We start from the raw sequence: 17,908 nt of genomic DNA on the forward strand, positions 1-17,908 counted from the left end.
CATAAGCTGTCTTGAAGTTTCTCTGCACACTTCAGACAATGGGACTGAGTGGATCACGCTGGAGCTAATAAGTTTTTACTGAAATCACTGCAACGTAGAAAAGATTGAAGACGTCTGAGTAGATGGTTTGTAGGAGGCAGAATTTTCTTTGATCGTCAAGACACGTGGACGAGGACATGCAATTCAGACCAAGCTGACAGCTGTTGTGGTTTTTTATAGCCAGTTTCTAGGGAGGTGCATGTCAGGCCACAGGCCACAGGTCTGGGTGTTCCAGTTGCACCTACAATACACTTTGTATTTACTGTTTCTGCTTTACAAGCCTAACAGATCAGACAGTTCTTGGCCTTCTGATTGGACTGCTGACCTCCAACCAGAGGGGTCTGGTCTCTTTGTTTAAGTTCTGGCTTCCTTAGTTAGTGTTGCCAGGTTAGACAAACAATGGCAGCAGAGGCAGGACGTGCTAACATTGACAGAACCAACACTTGTTAAGTGCATGTTTTTCACATTTCTGAGGGATTTAAAACTGTGAGTTTTAATCATAAACCGACAATATTTCAGCGTTGTTCTATGGGATTACACCAACACACTGCTGTTGTCTGTCTAACCCATAGACTGTATAAAGATGGAGGTGGAACTGCTTCTCAAAAGTGAAGCCAAAGCAAGTAGAGCTCCCCCTGGTGGTGGGCTGCAGTATAGGTCATAAGCTCCACCCCCTCCATGTTAGTGGATGGGACTTGGGCCAAACTAAAACACTAAAATACACCTCAAATAATATTTTTAAAGAATGGTCTCTGTCATTTTAGGTAGTTAATATAATGTTGATGCATGTTCAAGTGTCGTTTTTTTGTATATGTTTAGTTATAGTTATTTGACGCTATAGAAACAGGATGTGACATAATGGCGCCTACCAGTTGCCATGCCAACTACTCCGTAAAACAGTACTGTGGGACCATGAGAGTTGTAAAAACAATTTTTAAAAATAAGTACAGTGTATAATCCAACATTTCCTTGTAACTGGTGGAGGTAGAGCAGAGCACAGTATTAGTTGAACGAAAACACGTGTGAGTCTGGACTCCCAGACCGTACTGCGCAGACTCTGGCTCCGAACTCGCAAGATGGCGCTTTGCGTATCCCCGGGACAATAACGTCAGTTTGGCCAATGCAAGGAAGTGGGGACACGTTGTCCATATTTGTATACAGTCTATGCTCTAACCTAGCAACGGTAACATATGAAGCTGGGACTTGTCAAAGGGTAGGAGGCCTCTGGTTGGTGGTCATCACAAGTCTGAGTGAGCTCATCTTATAATTAAACATGACTTAATTACCTTACTACAATAACTAACACTTAGAGAAAAACTTATAGAAGTCGGAGATATTCGGCAGCGAGACTCGTTTCTGTTCTTTGTTTTCCGACGTTGAATGTCTGAACTTTTTAACTCAACTCTGATAAAACCGTCTTTATTGCCACACAGTGCAATCAACACTTTAGAAACACAAGTACATGACAAATTAAAACACAAAGTCAGATAATCTGCCGGTTGAAGAGGGATTCGAGTGCGGCCCTAATCTTTTTTTTTTTTTTTTTCTTCTCTCCCTTCACACGTCACCCATCATCTGTAGCTGTAGACTTCTCTGCTTTTACTTCTTCTGCGGTTACTTAGTAGAGACTGTGTAATCATGTTGTCACACCCACTCTCACCCACGTGGCCTTTAAAACAAAAGTCCGCACAGATGGGCTGGAGCCGAGCGCTGAGATCTAATCCAGATCTGCTTCTAGAAATAATAATAATAAAAAAAACGCTGGGAAAGCCCCAAGACTGAGCATCACAGGTTCAACATCATCGGCAACATTATTCTGTGAACTGAACCCTAAACCTCAAATCCATGCAGCCTTGTGTTAATCTAAGGAGATCTCTGATGATGTTTCTGAAGTGTTGTTAAACGCATAAAGACAGCAGGTTGAGCTTTGATGATGTTTACTCCTCTTTCAAATCAAATTAAGGAAGCAGTCGCCAAAATATAATAAACAAGGTCTGTCTGGTGTCATTTGTTAAGAGTGTCCCGATTGATAAATACCAGTTAGCTCAGACTTTAAAAAAGATAAATAGGAAAAACCAAAAAAATGTTCATTTTTTTATAAGAACACAAGCAATTAAAGCTACAAAGAAGTCTACAAGGTAATTTAATGACATCGAGGCAGTCACTTTTCAGAAGTCCTTAAATTACAGACTGGTAAAGGACATGTGCTGCGGGGGGGAGGAAAGCCTTGAAATGTCTGTTTTCTGAAGGGTGGCTGGTGATGTGAATGTACACCGAGACCGTGGAGCAGTCCAGAGGAGGCCCAGATGTGCGCTACGGGATGGCCCGGTTGGGTCTCTTTGGAGGGGGAGGGGGCATTAGCTGAGAGTCTGGGTCTGGTGGGTGTTTCCGGTTCTGGGCTTGGACTGCCTGAGCACAGCGGTCCACGTACTCCAACAGGATTTCCTTTGTGACGGGCTCCTGGATGCTTTTACACACAGCTGGGGAGAGATAAACACACGAGGAGAGAGGAAGTTATTATTATGTAGGAACGGACAGGCTTTCCCTGTATTCATGTTTTTTATTTTTTTTTCCCCAGGCGCCTCATGTAGCCCTGGGTCACGCTGTTTATCGATTTAATTTGAACATTTGTTTTGGAACGGTATAATGCCTTAATGGAAAAATTTATTATCTCTCCTTCTGCTGACACAAAAACACCAACCAGTTCTCTGTAGCGACACAATCTGTCACGGTTCTGTCAAATTACAACGAGCTGAAGCAACGGTAGACGGCCACATAAAAGTATTCCTGTCACTCCTACTAGAAATGGTTAAAGGGGAATTACTGTTTTTTACAACCAGGACCTTATTTCCGGCATAAAATACGACTGGCCCATATAACTTTGGTGTCATTTGGAGTCGTTTGGAAGATATTTAGATCCAGTGGATCGCCGTGTATATCCATATAGTGGGAGTGACTGGGGCACTGAAACACAGCCTCTAAATAACGTGTTATCTGCCGCGGAACTTGTTCATTTCACCAATATTTTGTTATGATATGCTAGTGCTATCCCCCATAGAGTCTGGAGTTACCTGTTATCATCATCCAGGGTCTGTAGATTGACGTACTAAACTCTGACCTGGATGATGTCATCTCTGAGCGCTGCGCGCACCCGTGACGGTCGGCTTGTTTCCCTGTAATTTGCTACTGCTATTGTTTTGCAACATGGCTGAATAATTTTCCAATTCTGAGGTTGTGGGCGACGACTTTGTTTATGATGGACGTCATTACCATTTTGAACCAGAGTATACGCATGAGGAGCTCGTTGAAAGGGGGATGCGGAGGCAGAGAGAGGAGCAGCTGGCCAAAGAACAACAAACATGCTGCATGTCTGCGAATAGATAACAGGTAACTCCGGACTCAACGGGGAATAGCACTAGCGTATCATAACAAAATATTGGTGAAATGAACGAGTTTCGCGGCAGATAATGCGTTAATTAGAGGCTGTGTGTCGGTGCCCCAGTCACTCCCACTATATGGATATACGCGACAAATTAACAAAACTGGACAAAGGGAGGAACGAGTTCATCTCAATATCCTGCCAGGTGCTTCTTCCACCAAGAGCAAAGTTATCTGCGTTTACTGTCAATGTCAGCTTTGATATGAAGTGACCGGAAGCTGATTCGAGTTAATTTAAAACAGATTTAATTTGAGTTAACTGTACTATCCTTCCTATACTATCTGTATTTTCCATAGTCATGTTCTCTATTACAAAGTCAGATTTTTATTCATATTCCATTTCCCCTCTAATTTAGATTCAGATTGTGTATATATATTAGGGCCGGGACTCAATTAAAAAAATTAATCTAATTAATTAGAGGCTTTGTAATTAATTAATCGAAATTAATCGCATTTTAATCGCATATAAATATTTGACCTGAGAACAGTGAGAAGTAATTTTTTTCATATGGATTTTTAGTATACCATTGAATAATGACTAAATTTCCCATCCACGGGGCCAACCAAAGCGGTCTCATCAGCTTCTTCTTTCATGTTCACTGTGGTTTGTTGTTGTCTGAAGTAATGAACAGTGTTGCCAACTCCTCAGGAAAGGAAAGTAGCTATTGGCTGTCCTAAAAGTCGCTAGAAGTCGCGAAATGACGTCATCGGCTAATTTGCATAATTTACCTTTTGGATGTAATTGTGGTGGACACTGTATTATTAACGCGCCTCCTTTATCCGGGCTTGGTATTGGCAAAATGACTCTAAAGAGACACTCTGGCACAGTAACTTAAGTTTTTTTTTTTTTTAAGTTTTCTTAAGTTTGGTTTAGTTTCTAGCCTACAAGTCACAGGCACAGAAGAACATGAGGATTTTTTGCCATAACTAGAATATTTTTAACATTTTTTGAACAAACGGTTTTTACTTGACAAAATTAACAATCTAAATGGATTATTATTTTATTATTTATTTTAGTGTGACAGTGAAGAAACATTTACATCCCGCTCTGTAAACCAGGGCGCGATCAGCGGCAGCTTTGCGCATGCGCCATTCGTTTGCAGTCTGGACGCGGTGGCGTGGGTCTCCCTCTCTGCTCTGACTGCTGCTGCGCGGGGCTACTGTGAGACTGACCGCCTGTGAGTGCTTTGGGACGGGAGAGGGGCTCACGGCAGCACCCGCTGCTTGTTGAGGACACTGGTAATGAACGCTAGTTGGTGCTCCAGTATAATCGGTCCGCCGAAACTCATCCAGTGAGAAACGTTCCGCGGTGCAAAAATAAGTGTGATTAAAATGCGTTAAAAAAAATTAACGCGTTATTTTTGTGTAATTAATCTTAATTAACGCGTTAAAGTCCCGGCCCTAATATATATATATATATATGTTTTTCCTAATGTTCTTATAGTGTTTTTACAGTTTATACTGGACATCTTAGAAAACTAAAACAAAACAGTTGCACTCTACAGCTTGTGTTCTGCAAATCATGTGAATAAATGCGATAAAATATTTCAGTTTAGTTGTCAGAGTTATCGAGGTCATGGTACATCTCAAACAAACAGACATTAGAGCTGAAGAATCCACTTGGATTCGATGTGGAAATATCTTCAACAAGTCCGGTTTGCTTGAGCTTTGTTTCTTAGATAACAGTTCTCATTGACACACTCACAAAGGTTTGCAAAGATGTCGAAAAACAATCCCAAGCACGAACCGCACGGCTTCAAATGTTTGTACAAAGAAACAAGAGGAGAAGACTGAAGTGGAGCTGGAGGAAGGCGTTGTTTACTCAACAACAACTGAACTCCACGACATGACACGAGGCTGACTGCTCATTTTTACTGGCGACGGCCGTTAAGTGCCGTTATTTTTCTGCACAGCGGTGTCACTTCATTATAGAGGAAGAACGCTCACTTAAAGCGGTGCTACACAACCACCACGCATCGTTGTGAATGTGTTCGTAGAGGAAACCTTTTTGCTGAACTATGACTCAAAATACAACTCGTTTGTTGTAATATTTCCACTGCGAATGTTTTTCCTCCCTCGTATTTTTATGGTTTTAACAAATAATGAACATCGACACTGTTGTTTCTTGATACTGAATATTACATGTCATAGCTTCAATAGATTTGTTGAGTTTGTGCAGCCAGAAAAGAAATAGACGATAATTCAAATGTTTTGTAACTTAAAAGTTATTACACCGATGATTAATTTGACTTCCCTCCAAGCCGTAGAAGTACATCTAATGAAAATATATCTTAGACGAGCTCCAGCTTTGAGTCACCTCACGCCGTCTTAGGGAAGATGAGTTCGACTTTACTTCTGGGACCAGAGGTGCTGGAAATAGCTGCTCCTACTTCACAGCTCCTTTGGCACATTCATGCCCGTGCAATGAAACCAACCAACACACCAGCTTCTAAATGGATCGAGCTTGGGGAGAAAAGCAGCGTTATCTGTCTAGATTGCAGATAAAAGGTGGTCCTGCCATCTGGCCTCCGAGGCCGTGCAACAGCCTGCCTCGGGATGTAAAGCTCAATAATTCAGCACTATCTTTATTTCCATCTTCTTCAACCGATTCAGGTCATTCTTTAAATGTATTTTTCTTCTCGCTTGGTCTCTTCTTGTTTTTATTGCTACAATTTGAACTTTTATGCTCCATCTTGTACAGCACTGCGCAGTCAGTGTTTAGATTAAGTGCTACACAAACAGGGTTTATTACTCGCCTCGGCTATTATTTTGGCATTCTTTCTCCATCTTCTCGTCTTTTTGTTTTTACCCATTCGCTGCTTTGAGAAGCTGGTGTGGCTGCCTTTATGAGCTGGAGGACACATTTTGGTTTTCAAAGTTCAAAACAAAGTTATTAACTTTTATTTCTCTGATGGATGTAAAGGTACTTAAACAGTTTTATGGGACGGACACGGCCGTAGGTGTGCATGTGAGTGTGAATGGCTGTCTGTTAGCCCTGCGATAGACTGGAGACCTGTCCAGGGTGAATGAACGAATGAATGAATGGTACGGACACACCAAACAGACCTCAAAGAACTACTGCCAACGAACGCTGACTGTGTCAGTTGCACTTGAACACATGCAAAGAGTACAGTCAACCGCAAGTTGGCACATGACATGGACCTTCTGAGGGTGTCCTGTGGTGTCTGGCAACAGGATGTTGTTAGTGGGGGCCTTTGGGTCCTATGGGTTGAGGGGAGGGGCCTCTGTGGATCATCCCACAGATACTTGATCAGTTTGGGATCTAGTGAATTTGGAGGCCAGGTCAACACCTTGTGCTGTTCTTCATGTTTTTTGAGTTGTTCCTAAAACATTTTTGTGTGTGTCAGGCTGCTGCCATCAAGGAGTGTCATTGCTATGGGGTGGGGGTGCCTGTTCTGGTCTAGGTGGGTGCTACATTTCTAAGTAACATCCACACAAATGCCAGGTCCAAAAGTTTCTCAGCAGAATTTTGTCAGTAGTTTTAATGTTGTGGCCGATCGGTGCACCAACGTGAAAGGACATAATTCTACGTACCAGCAGGTGGCTGTAGTCTGTATACTTGGAGCTTGGAGCCTTGGAAGCTAAAAAGAAGTTAAACTCTCCATACAGAATCGTGCTGATCAGCTGGTCTACAGTTTATTCTTTCAAGGTGATCAAGTTGTCGTGAGAATATTTGCATATTTGATAGTTCAGATTAGGTGAAAATGTAAAACGAAAGGAGTCTTTTGTGTGTGCTTTGAATTTTTCCATTTCTCTTCTCGTACTCTGGTTCTCCAAGACGATCAACCAATCAGAGTGATCTCAATATCCTTTAATTTAGATTAGTATCTGGTTGTTGACAGACTCTTGTCACGTCTCTGCACCATCCACAGACTACTGAGAATCTTCAAGTGCAGAAACGTGACCAGGAAAATGACATTTATATCACCATCCCTGGAATTAAAAATATATTGCTTTATTATAACGTTGTTTGCAGCCATCTTTATCGTTTTAACACACCATCAAACTGACAAATACAGAAACATATAAACTAATAGACTAAATCTGTGTTTATGGTCTGAACCTGCTCCTGCCACATCGCTCTGACGCTGAATAGGAGTTGTGTCTTTGTCGCCAGTTTATCTGCGATTGTCCAAACCAGACGATCTGACATTCACGCCCTCTTCATGCCGTGTGTGTGTGTGTGTGTGTGTGTGTGTGTATAGAGATGAGAGAGGATTTGTATTCATGTGTACAACCCAACGCAACTCTATCAGCGTCGAACCGGAGAGCACATCCGTAGATACGCGCCTCCCCACTCCTCTCTGCCTCTCCATCACGACAATCTCTTCACACTAACCGTAATTAAATTTTCTTCCCTATCAGCCAATAATATATCCTGCTATTTACAAACAGCAGTGGAACCTCTTAAAAGGTGGAAAATGTTCTGCAGCCAAACGTCAGCCGCTTTATTCAAAGTGAGGAGACGGAGGGAGACAATTTGTCCCGGGCAACAAACATGAGGCCAGACTGTCCGTGTGCAAGCGTAATGGAGATTATACAACACAATATCTGTCCCTCCACTCACACACAAACACAAACACACGCACACACACAGCTTCATAAAACAGAAATCACACTGAGGCGGAGGCTGATGAAAATACACAGAAAATAATCGATTAAAGCTGGTGGTCGGTTGGAGAGACACAAATAGAGGAGGTATTAATAAATAGCAGAACAGAGTCTCACCCATGGCCGTCTCGTAGGAGTTGGGGAAGCTCTTGTCCACCCTCTGCCTCATGAACACCCAGCTGTTGTTGGCGAAGGTGCACTCGATGATCTTGTTGTCGTATTGTTTCAGCTCTTTAGTGGCCTGTGTGAGAAAAGAGTTGAAGGACGGTTTGTACTTTTAATGAGAGCGAAAGAAGTTTCTTCTGCTGCTTTGAAATGGGCAATGCAACAGCTTTTATTGACTGGCATGAATGGTGTAACTAGAGTTTGTGTTTGCACATGATATGAATCTTCACTTTTGCTACTCACCTCGAGAAACTTTTAGTAGATGTTCAGAGGAAAAACGAAGCTTTAGGCAGCTCTGTGTCTAAGTCCCATAAAGGAATTATTCACTGACTATGTATTAAAACTAGGATAAAATACATTAACGAGAAGGTCAACATGTTCACCGGTTTGAAACTTTCTCCTTTTTTTGGTCAGAAGGAAAATAGACACAACACACGTTCTATTAAAACAGTGACAAAAAGAACATTAAACCTTTAAGGCATTAAAAGTCACATTGGAAAGGGCCTTATACACCAAAGCTACAACTAAGAAATGTGTTCACTGTTCACAATCTTATAATTTGTGTAATTAGTTGTTAAAGTATAAAAACATAAATATGACCATCGCAACTTCCCATCATCGGTCATGAACAAGGCTCACTTAACGTTATGGGCCACCACACACTCTTAGTAGTTATTTATTTGTAGTCCTCCACAATGTCCACCTGGGCCCCCCCGGATGGTAACAGGCCTTTTTTCTCCTCATGTCCACAACCAGTTCCTTTGTCTTTGTCACATTCAGCTGAAGGAAGTTGTCCTCGCACCACGTGACAAAGTTTCCCAACACAGTTCTGTACTCAGCCTCCTCACCATCACTGATACATCCTACTACCGCAGAGTCATCAGAAAACCTCTGAAGGTGGCAGGATGTGATTTAGGTAAAAGGGTGCAGCAAGTGTTCCTCGAAGTGAAAATATTTAAGGCTCATTTAAAGTACTGGGGACATAGACTGCATTATCTATCCTACGTCAGCCTGGCTCACTCTGTAAGAACACCTCCCAAACACTAGTCGGCGCTGTGTCTTTTTTTGCCAGTCGGGTTAATTTTTGTTTCTACTTCCTGCTTCACTTTCAACAATGGAACTGAAACATATGCCGAAATTTCGCCAAAGACTAACCCTCAGTTAACCTTTGCTTGATGTGTTCCATCTTTATTGAACCAAAACAATCGTGTAGATGGAGAAGCAGCCAGAAATACTAAAGCGGAAACACGCTACTACCAAGCGGACCAATCACAGGTTTTGCGGTCCAGTTACATTTCTGGGGAGGTACACGTCTGATACAGCACTAGGGTCTGAGCTGACGGCGTCAAATTAACCTAGAAGCCTTAACTTCCTATTAGTTTCAGAGACGTAGTTCACATTAAATAAATAAAAGTACAAAAACCTAGAACACAAACGGCAACAAATCACTGGAATGTGACTTGGGGAAATATTCCTCTAATACAAATATAAACATTTTTACGGACTGGTACAAATATATCTACATAGAACTAATTTCCGCAGTACTGGGGACGAATGTTTTCTAATTCATCCGTTTAAATGATGTCAAGGCTTAAATTTATGCAACAAGCAGGCCGTGGATGCCCTCACAGGTTTCCAGGCGTCTGCCTTGGTGTCTCCACCTCTTTAATCATTTTTAAATCTGCCAGGATTTCTGGCCAAGATGGTGACGGCCAGAACCACCGCTCTGAGCTTCGAAACAGCTCATCAGGCTTTCTGTTGGTACTGTTGCACCAGAGAGGGTGACGACGAACTGAACCAAGATTAAATGCAACATGGTAACAATAATGTATTAAAGGTATTGAATCTGAACAAAATCTAACCGTAAAAAACACCCTTTCATAGCGTTACAGCCCGATCCATGATTCTGCCTCAAACATGAGCGCATACAAATACTAATAAACACAGTGCGTCTGAATCTGTGTGATGCATCTCTCAACAAAGCAGTGCAACAGTTCCTGCTGCACCCACTGAGCTACACGGGATCACTGACTTATTACATCACGCTCTGCTTTGAAAACAAAATCAGCTCTACGCACTGAGCACACTGTAACACTGCTCAAGTGTATGAAAATGGCACACGATACTGAAGATCAAGTATGAGTCAAAGAAGACATTTGAGCATCTGTTGTTTATTTGTCGAGGGACCGTGTCTCACTGAGAGGATTCTCGAGACTTGGAAAATGCAAATCCAAGAGCTGCTGGGAACAAGGAAGGCAAGGAGGGACGCAGAAGTGGTCACGTGCGGCCACGGCCTTTTTGAATAAATAACAATACACCGTGAAGCTCTTAGCTGTGACTTGTCAGCTTGACTTCACGGAGAAACAAAGACCTCCAGGTCTGAATGTGGACATGTGACATCCAGACAAGGTCAGGCAGTGACCACTGTTGCCAGGAAAGCACCAGGACACGAAAATACAAAGTAAGAGCTTATGTGATCCTGGAGTGTGGGGCATCTGGGCTCCCAGCGGGGATCCAATTCTCACAGGAAGCAAGAAAGTGTCTCAGGAAGGAAGACAGAAACGGTGAGAAAAGAATGCCAGCCAAAAAGAAAGATGACCAGAAAGGCATTTCGGATAACCTTGAGAAAGCATCATGTAAAATTTCACCAACTAATCTCGCTTTTCAGGTACAGACGGATAAACGAAACAATTTATTTGAGAACGGCAAGACGATGTAAAGCAGCAACAAAAAATTCTCCGAGCCTTCCTAAAGCTCGCCACAGCACGCTGCCAGCAAACTGTGAAGGGCAGTACAGGCAGGCGGGCAGGACTCGCTGCTACAGGCTGGATCTCTTCCTGCTGGTGAGGGGTGACATGTTGGCTGCCATTTTTCATCGCCACTTGGTGCTTAATCCGTCCAAATCTGTCTCATTATGGCAGCGCACGTGTGCCACCAGTTAGCAAAGTCTTTAACGGCCAGAAGAAATGTTCAGACATACAGTTACTATAAAGAAACTAAACTGTTTGATTTATTTATTTTTTTTATAAAATGGACCCTCTAATGTCCAAATATATTACATTTCGGCTGAAGAAATACAAAACACTACAGTATAAACAAAGGCGGAAGTAAAAGAAAAGACGCTGGAGTATTACAGTCTTAAGAACGAATCTCATGCAGATAAAAGCATGAATTATTCCTGACATGACGTCTTAATAGAAGCAGTTCTCGTTCATCAGTGCCAGCGTGTCATCTGATAATCACACTAATGGTTTCTTGTTACTGAAAAGTGGTCAACTTCCCGGAAACATATCACTGTTTTCCAGGGATCGTTAGGATTTCTCACATTTTCCTATTCTTCATGTCACGTGGTGGCAGACTGAGCTTAGCGCATTTCTGCAGCTACATAATATCTTAACGTGAACAGATTCATCACTCCTGAGCGGTTAGAAGCGAATGTATGTATGAACATGTAATTTCTGACACCTGACATCAAGTTGTTTAAGATGAAGACAAATGTTAATTTCTCGTCCCGCTGCGACTGTAAAGATTTGTGGTTTTGCGGGACCAAAATAAATAAACGCATGCGTTTAGCTGAGACATCATAAGAATCATCTGCACCTCTCTGCTAACAGCTTGTTTCATCCTTCTTCTTAATGCTATTTAAGCACACAGCTGGAAAACAATCTGCATCTGCTGCTGCCTTCAAACCAAACTCATGAGCTCAGAGTTACGGCGCGGGAAGTCGCATGTGTGAAAATTGCTCGGCGTTTAAGCGGCAACATCAGTGTCTAGAGGCTACCGATGGTAACGAACGGTTTGTCCACGTGTCCACATGAAACAAGGGACTTATCTCATGAACACGGTGAACACAACCCCATCTGAAGGCAACATAAACCAATCAGCCACAACATTATGACCACTGACAGAAGACGTAAATAACATTGACCATTTTGTGACGATTCAATGTTCTGCTGGGAAACTTTTGGATCTGGCATTCATGTGGATGTTACTTAGACATGTAGCACCCACCTAGACCAGACCAGGCACCTAGACCCTATAGCAATGACACTCCTTGATGGCAGCAGCCATCCCCAGCAGGATGCAGCCTGATACGTACAGGCACACACACAAAACTGATCAAGTATCTGTAGGATGATCCATGGAGGCCCCTCCCCTCAACCCATAGGTCCCCCACTAACAATATCCTGTTGACAGACACCCCAGGACACCCTCAGAAGGACCATGTCCATTCTCTGGTGATCTGATCTTAGGAAGGTGGTCATAACGTTATGCCTGATCGGTGTATATGATGGTCTACACTGCATAGTGACAGAGATCCAAATGTACTGCAGGTGTTTTCTAACAAAACAAAAGTTTTTTTGCAGGAATTCCTAAGAAATGTATATATTTTTTTATTATTTATAAGCTGAAGGCTCACTGAAAGCCAGTGCAGACAGGACCAAGATGTAAAGATACTGTTGGTGTGGTAGAGAAAATCTCCCAGACAGTACAGCACTATGTCTGCTACTCTCATGCAGGTGTAGCCGAAACGAGGAGAAAAACAAACTCTACACCGCTAAAGCTTAGGCATCTGACCTTTCATCAGCCTGTGCACAGCACAGAAAAATCAACCCGCTTCTTTATCAAATCCTGGAACCCGTGGGGACACCGTGCTACAGTATATTGCATGACTCCCGCAGCAATGGCAGCGAAGATGAATAAACATTCAAAGTTTGTCATTTCCTTGAATAGCTGTTTCGCTCTCCCCGTCACGTCTCTCTCTCTCGGACGGACCCTGCCTTTGATTCGTTCGAGACTTAATCAGAACCGGCCCGGAGGTCTGCGACACAGCAGCACCGGGGCCCATTTTAATAAAGAGAAACTAGATGAAAGAATATAGAAGTTGGGGAGGGATATAAGATGCACGAGTGTGAGCATGAACGAGTGTAACCTCAGAGGGAAAAAAACAGCATAAAAAAATAATGTTCGATAATTAATATATGCTCTCAAAAGAATACAGTAGATAGAAATGGATAACTAAGCAGACAGCATGGATTATAATGTTGAAATCTTTGCCTCACGGTGCAATTACCAAGGCCAATTACACTACAGCTATATGTGGCCTTGAATAACTGTGTCTGAGAACAAACAATAGCTCAGAGACTCCTCAAGAGCACATCGTATGACGTATTAAGATTCACGTCTCTGGTGAATATGTATAATAATGATCATTATCCCACTGGTTCAGACTGGCTGTGACATCCGGAACAAAGAGGGAGAAAAACAAGGTGATAATGTGTAACCGAGGCAAATGAGGGGCGAGCGGACGGATATTGTCGAGTCTGGCAGTTAAACCGAGGCGCGAGGCTCTCGAAGGCAACCCACAGAGACGCATTTTGACTTCCCAAACTGTTTTATTAGTTTGTTTTCTGCATGCAGCAGGACCGAGTGTCTTTCTTGAGTTTTCTGTGGGCAGCATTTTCAATCAGTCTGGTAGTATTCATGCTTTTTAATCCCACAGTGAATAAAAAAAAACTTGTGTGCAACAAAAACCTCTTCAAAATACTTGGATGACAGTTGAATGACAAAGCCTTATTACACATTACTCATTAAACGTATTCGCCTACTTATACGTACTTATGCACACGGACTCCAACAGATTGGGAAAACTTGCAGATGAAAAAAACAGTCAAAGGCATTTCGGTGCTCAGCAGGTGAAGTGCGCGCTGTCAAACTCTTACAGCTTCATCAAAGCTTCCAGTCTGTGACAGAGAGCTGCTCTTATCTTCGTCTCTGGCGCCATTCAAATTATTTATGTTTAATGAGCTGTACGCACAGGCCACATATAGTTCTGCACGGGGAGCCGAAGGAGAAACTGAACCTAAACGAGGAACCGTCACGTCTACGAAACTTTCGCAAGGCCACCCTGCGTATTGCTAGCCTGGATACCAGACACTCTGACTTCGCAGAGAGTCTGGCCTAGCTCCATTGGCAAACGTTTATTTCCTGGTGGGAGGGCACGGTTTGAGGTTTAAAATCATCGGAGTTCCTTTAACCAATCACTAACGTTTGGTAATGACGTATGTTATGCGCCGGAGCCTTCAGGCTCTGCTGCCTCGTACTTCCGCTTTCAAGAACGCAACAAGTTAACAAATCGCTACTCTACCATCCCCTATTGCAATTAAGGACGCGAAATTGGAATAAAAGTGCTGTAATGCCAGTAAGCATATCCACAACGGAGCGAATGGCTTCGAGTATATCCGTCTCCGTTCGTGTAAACATTTCAAACTCGGCGCGCAACTGAAACGTAATCGCTCTCAGACCCGCCCTCTGTTCGCTGATTGGTCCGCCAACCAGTTGGCCGGAGTAAACGTTAGCGGATCAAGCTATTCCAGACGGAGTACTGTAGGGAATGCAAATGAGCGGAAGTACGTAGGCAGGCGGAGCCAGGCTAGCGTATTGCAGTAATAGCTGCAAAAAAAAAAAAAACATAAGAGACAAACCTTATGAAGACGACTTATCCAGAAACATAAGTGGAAACTCTATTGTGGGAGGGCAACTGCAATATGGATTTAAAACGAAATCAAGCAAATATTTTACCTACAAGTTTTAAAATAATTTGAATTGTACACTGACTTAATTCATTCCCACTCCAAGCCTTAACGCTTGCTCTACTAATATATAACCTGGGTTGATTGTACACGATTGCCCCCAAGAAGTGTCTAACGTTGCACTACACACACCACCAGCTACGAGTCTCCAGTTAATGGATGGTTTAGGCGTCTGTGTTGTTTGACGCAGAACCTTCGCAGACCCTAGCGCCATAGCCTGACTTACACCTCCCCAGAAATGTTCCTATGCATCACGGTGACGCAGACCGCAAGAGCTGTGATTGGTCCGCTTGGTAGCAGCATGTTTCCACTTTAGTATTTCCAGCTACTTCTCCATCTCCGCAGTTTTTGAACTGATTGTTTTGGATAATCAATAAAGATGGAACGCATCGAGGAAAGGTTAACTGAGGAGGTTCGAAGATACAAACATTTGTAGGACTCGTCTTCGGTGAAATTTCTGCAAAATTTGTGCAAAAGTTTCAGTCGTCATTGTTGAAAGTGAAGCAGGAAGTAGAAACAAAACTAAAGCCAACTGACAAAAAAAAGACACTAGCGTTTGGATGATGAGCACGCATAGGCGTAGGCTATGTGCGTAGGTTATGGCGTCTATGTCCTGCAGTACCCTAAATGAGCCAGTTTATTCAGTATTCTCCGTATACAAGAGGCAAAGAGACTGAAGAAGAAGACATTTACCCATTGGAGATAAGAGACTGAGCAAAAGGCTGAACAGGGGTAAACCCTGTACTGACTTAAAGGCTGTACACAGAGGAAGAGATAAGTGATGTGGCAGCAAAGGAACAAGTAATGTTCAAGAAATTCACAAAACGATGGGAGAAAGAACCATTTTCGACGTTGACGCAACAACCAATGGGGAGGTCGACAATACAGTTCAAAGACATGGTGCCAGAACAAAATTGCCAAAATGTTACCACCGTCCACGACTTTCGTTCCCACCGCCTAATTCACCGTGGTGACAGCGGGCTTGGAGTGTCGGATAAATCCAGGCAAAGCTGCATTGTCTCCGACTGTGTTTTCTTCTCAAACAGAGCGGCGACGCCAAGAAGCGATAGCTCTGTCCACACACTATCAATATTTTTATGTTTTGCACGTTTCACTCAGAAACATTTGGTGTGGGGAAATGTACGATAGAGTTACCAAGGCAACCAGAGCCTGGAACGTACACCAGAGACAAACTGTCAGCAACGAGCGCAACGCTTTGTTGTGGACCTTTGTTGTCAGCTCTCAAATTTTCACTCATAAGCCAAGCCGTCTCATCTGGACGGAGGTTTCACAGTTGGCTGGACATCTGACAGTAGTGTAAAAGTGAATTCAACTCCGACACCGGGACACCTAGTTGCAAAAACTACAAATTCTTGCATAATCAGGCTTGGTTTTATTTTTGTAGCTCCAGTCGTTGTGCTTGTCAATTATGATAGCACACAAATAACTGCACCGCTCTCCCCTTGAAACAACGCAGCTAAAGCAGCATGAATGCCGACACTGACATGTTGTTTAACCTGCATTCATTAATGAAACAGAAGACGGGCATTTTTAAAGTTTTTGTTTGAATGATGTTTTGAAAAATTGCGTTCTTGAAATATACTTCACCAGCAGAGCTTGATAAGGCAGGTCTGACAACTACTAATTACATACTTTCAAAAAGTACATTCATAAATAAAACAGGCAGTCATGTCACGGAAAATGAATGACAGCGCGTCGGTTTTTATAATTATTAACACTATAAATAAGCGGCTCAGTGCATGAACGTCTTCACGTGTGTTAAGAAGTGATCTGTAGTCGCAGCCCACAGACTGTATACAAATATGGACAACGTGTCGCCACTTCCTTGCATTGGCCAAACTGAAGCTATTTCCCTGGGGATATGGGCAGCGCCATCTTGGAAGACACACTTCCTCCAGACTCACATGAAGGGGGTGAGGCTTATGACCTCATACTGCAGCCAGTCACCAGGGGGAGCTCTACTTGCCTTGACTTCACTTTTGAGGAGCAGTTCCGCCGTCCATTTATAACACAATTTAAGTAATAATTTTAGCACTGTCCCTCATTTTTATTTATCAAATCATTCTGATTAACCTAAAAGGTTGTTTACAAAATGTTCCTACATCTCTGCTATCATTCATTCATCTTCTGTAACCGCTTGTCCCGTCATCGGGCGAGAGGCGGGGTACACCCTGGACAGGTCGCCAGTCTATCGCAGGGCTACAACGTCATCAGTATTAACATAATAAATAGCTGTTTTCATTAAAGTTTAGTTTATTAAGGACAAGGAGTGCAGTCGTATTCTAGTTGATAAGATTATCCACATTATAAAATACGAAACAGATTTCTGCATGAAGTGATAAATAGGTCCACAGACGTTTATCCAGATTAAACCATTGTCAGAATATTCTCCATTAGTCCATTTGCACTTTAAAGATGTAAACACAGACAAAAGGTTTTCTGTGGTCTGCTCTTTTCTAGGCTGAGCTGATGAATCACCAAGAAAGCTGCAGTCCAAAATTCACTTTCGCAATTCCCTGTAGGCACCAACAATGTAAGAAAATTGAGCCAATAAAACAGGTTTGTGTGAAGATTATGACATTTTTCTAATTAGAGAGGAGGTTGATTTGATTTCTCTTACCAGAAGCCAAATGCATTTCCATGAACTGGCAACTGGACATGCTTCAAATTTCATCTAATCTGCTTTCTAAAATGACTAGTATGCCCACGAGCAAGGCAATGAACGTTAAAACGACTGAGCGGTGGTGCAAAACACACACAGACAGACTGCGTTGAGATTTATGAGGAACACGGTTCTGGCCCACACTACAAGTCATCGTGTTCTGTGTTGACATGTAATCACCATTTTTAGTGTATTCTCACTTGGACTGACAGTACAACACGTTTCAGCACGAAAATAGCAACATGAAAGCTGACAGAAGATGACCCCGGGGCTGCAGCTTTTGCTCTGTCTTTCTGAGAGGAGCAGCAAACAGGCAATCTACCATGTTCAGTTACAGAGCCCAGGGCTGATACATGGG

The 17,908-nt window shown here is 42.7% G+C and overlaps 1 protein-coding gene across 1 annotated transcript in view; it reads right to left on the reverse strand.

The window, feature by feature from the left end:
• Window positions 1-1,209: 1,209 nt before the first annotated feature.
• rngtt (RNA guanylyltransferase and 5'-phosphatase) overlaps window positions 1,210-17,908 on the reverse strand; it is a 99,886-nt gene continuing 83,187 nt past the window's right edge. The window contains exons 15-16 of the mRNA XM_084559936.1: window positions 8,227-8,350; window positions 1,210-2,519 (exon numbers count right to left, since the gene is read on the reverse strand). Coding sequence (XP_084416062.1) covers window positions 2,353-2,519; window positions 8,227-8,350 — 291 coding nt within the window. The 3' untranslated portion in view covers window positions 1,210-2,352. The remainder of the gene's footprint in view (window positions 2,520-8,226; window positions 8,351-17,908) is intronic.

This window comes from Chelon labrosus (assembly GCF_963514085.1).
Source record: "Chelon labrosus genome assembly, chromosome: 14".
Classification (NCBI taxonomy): Eukaryota; Metazoa; Chordata; class Actinopteri; order Mugiliformes; family Mugilidae; genus Chelon; species Chelon labrosus.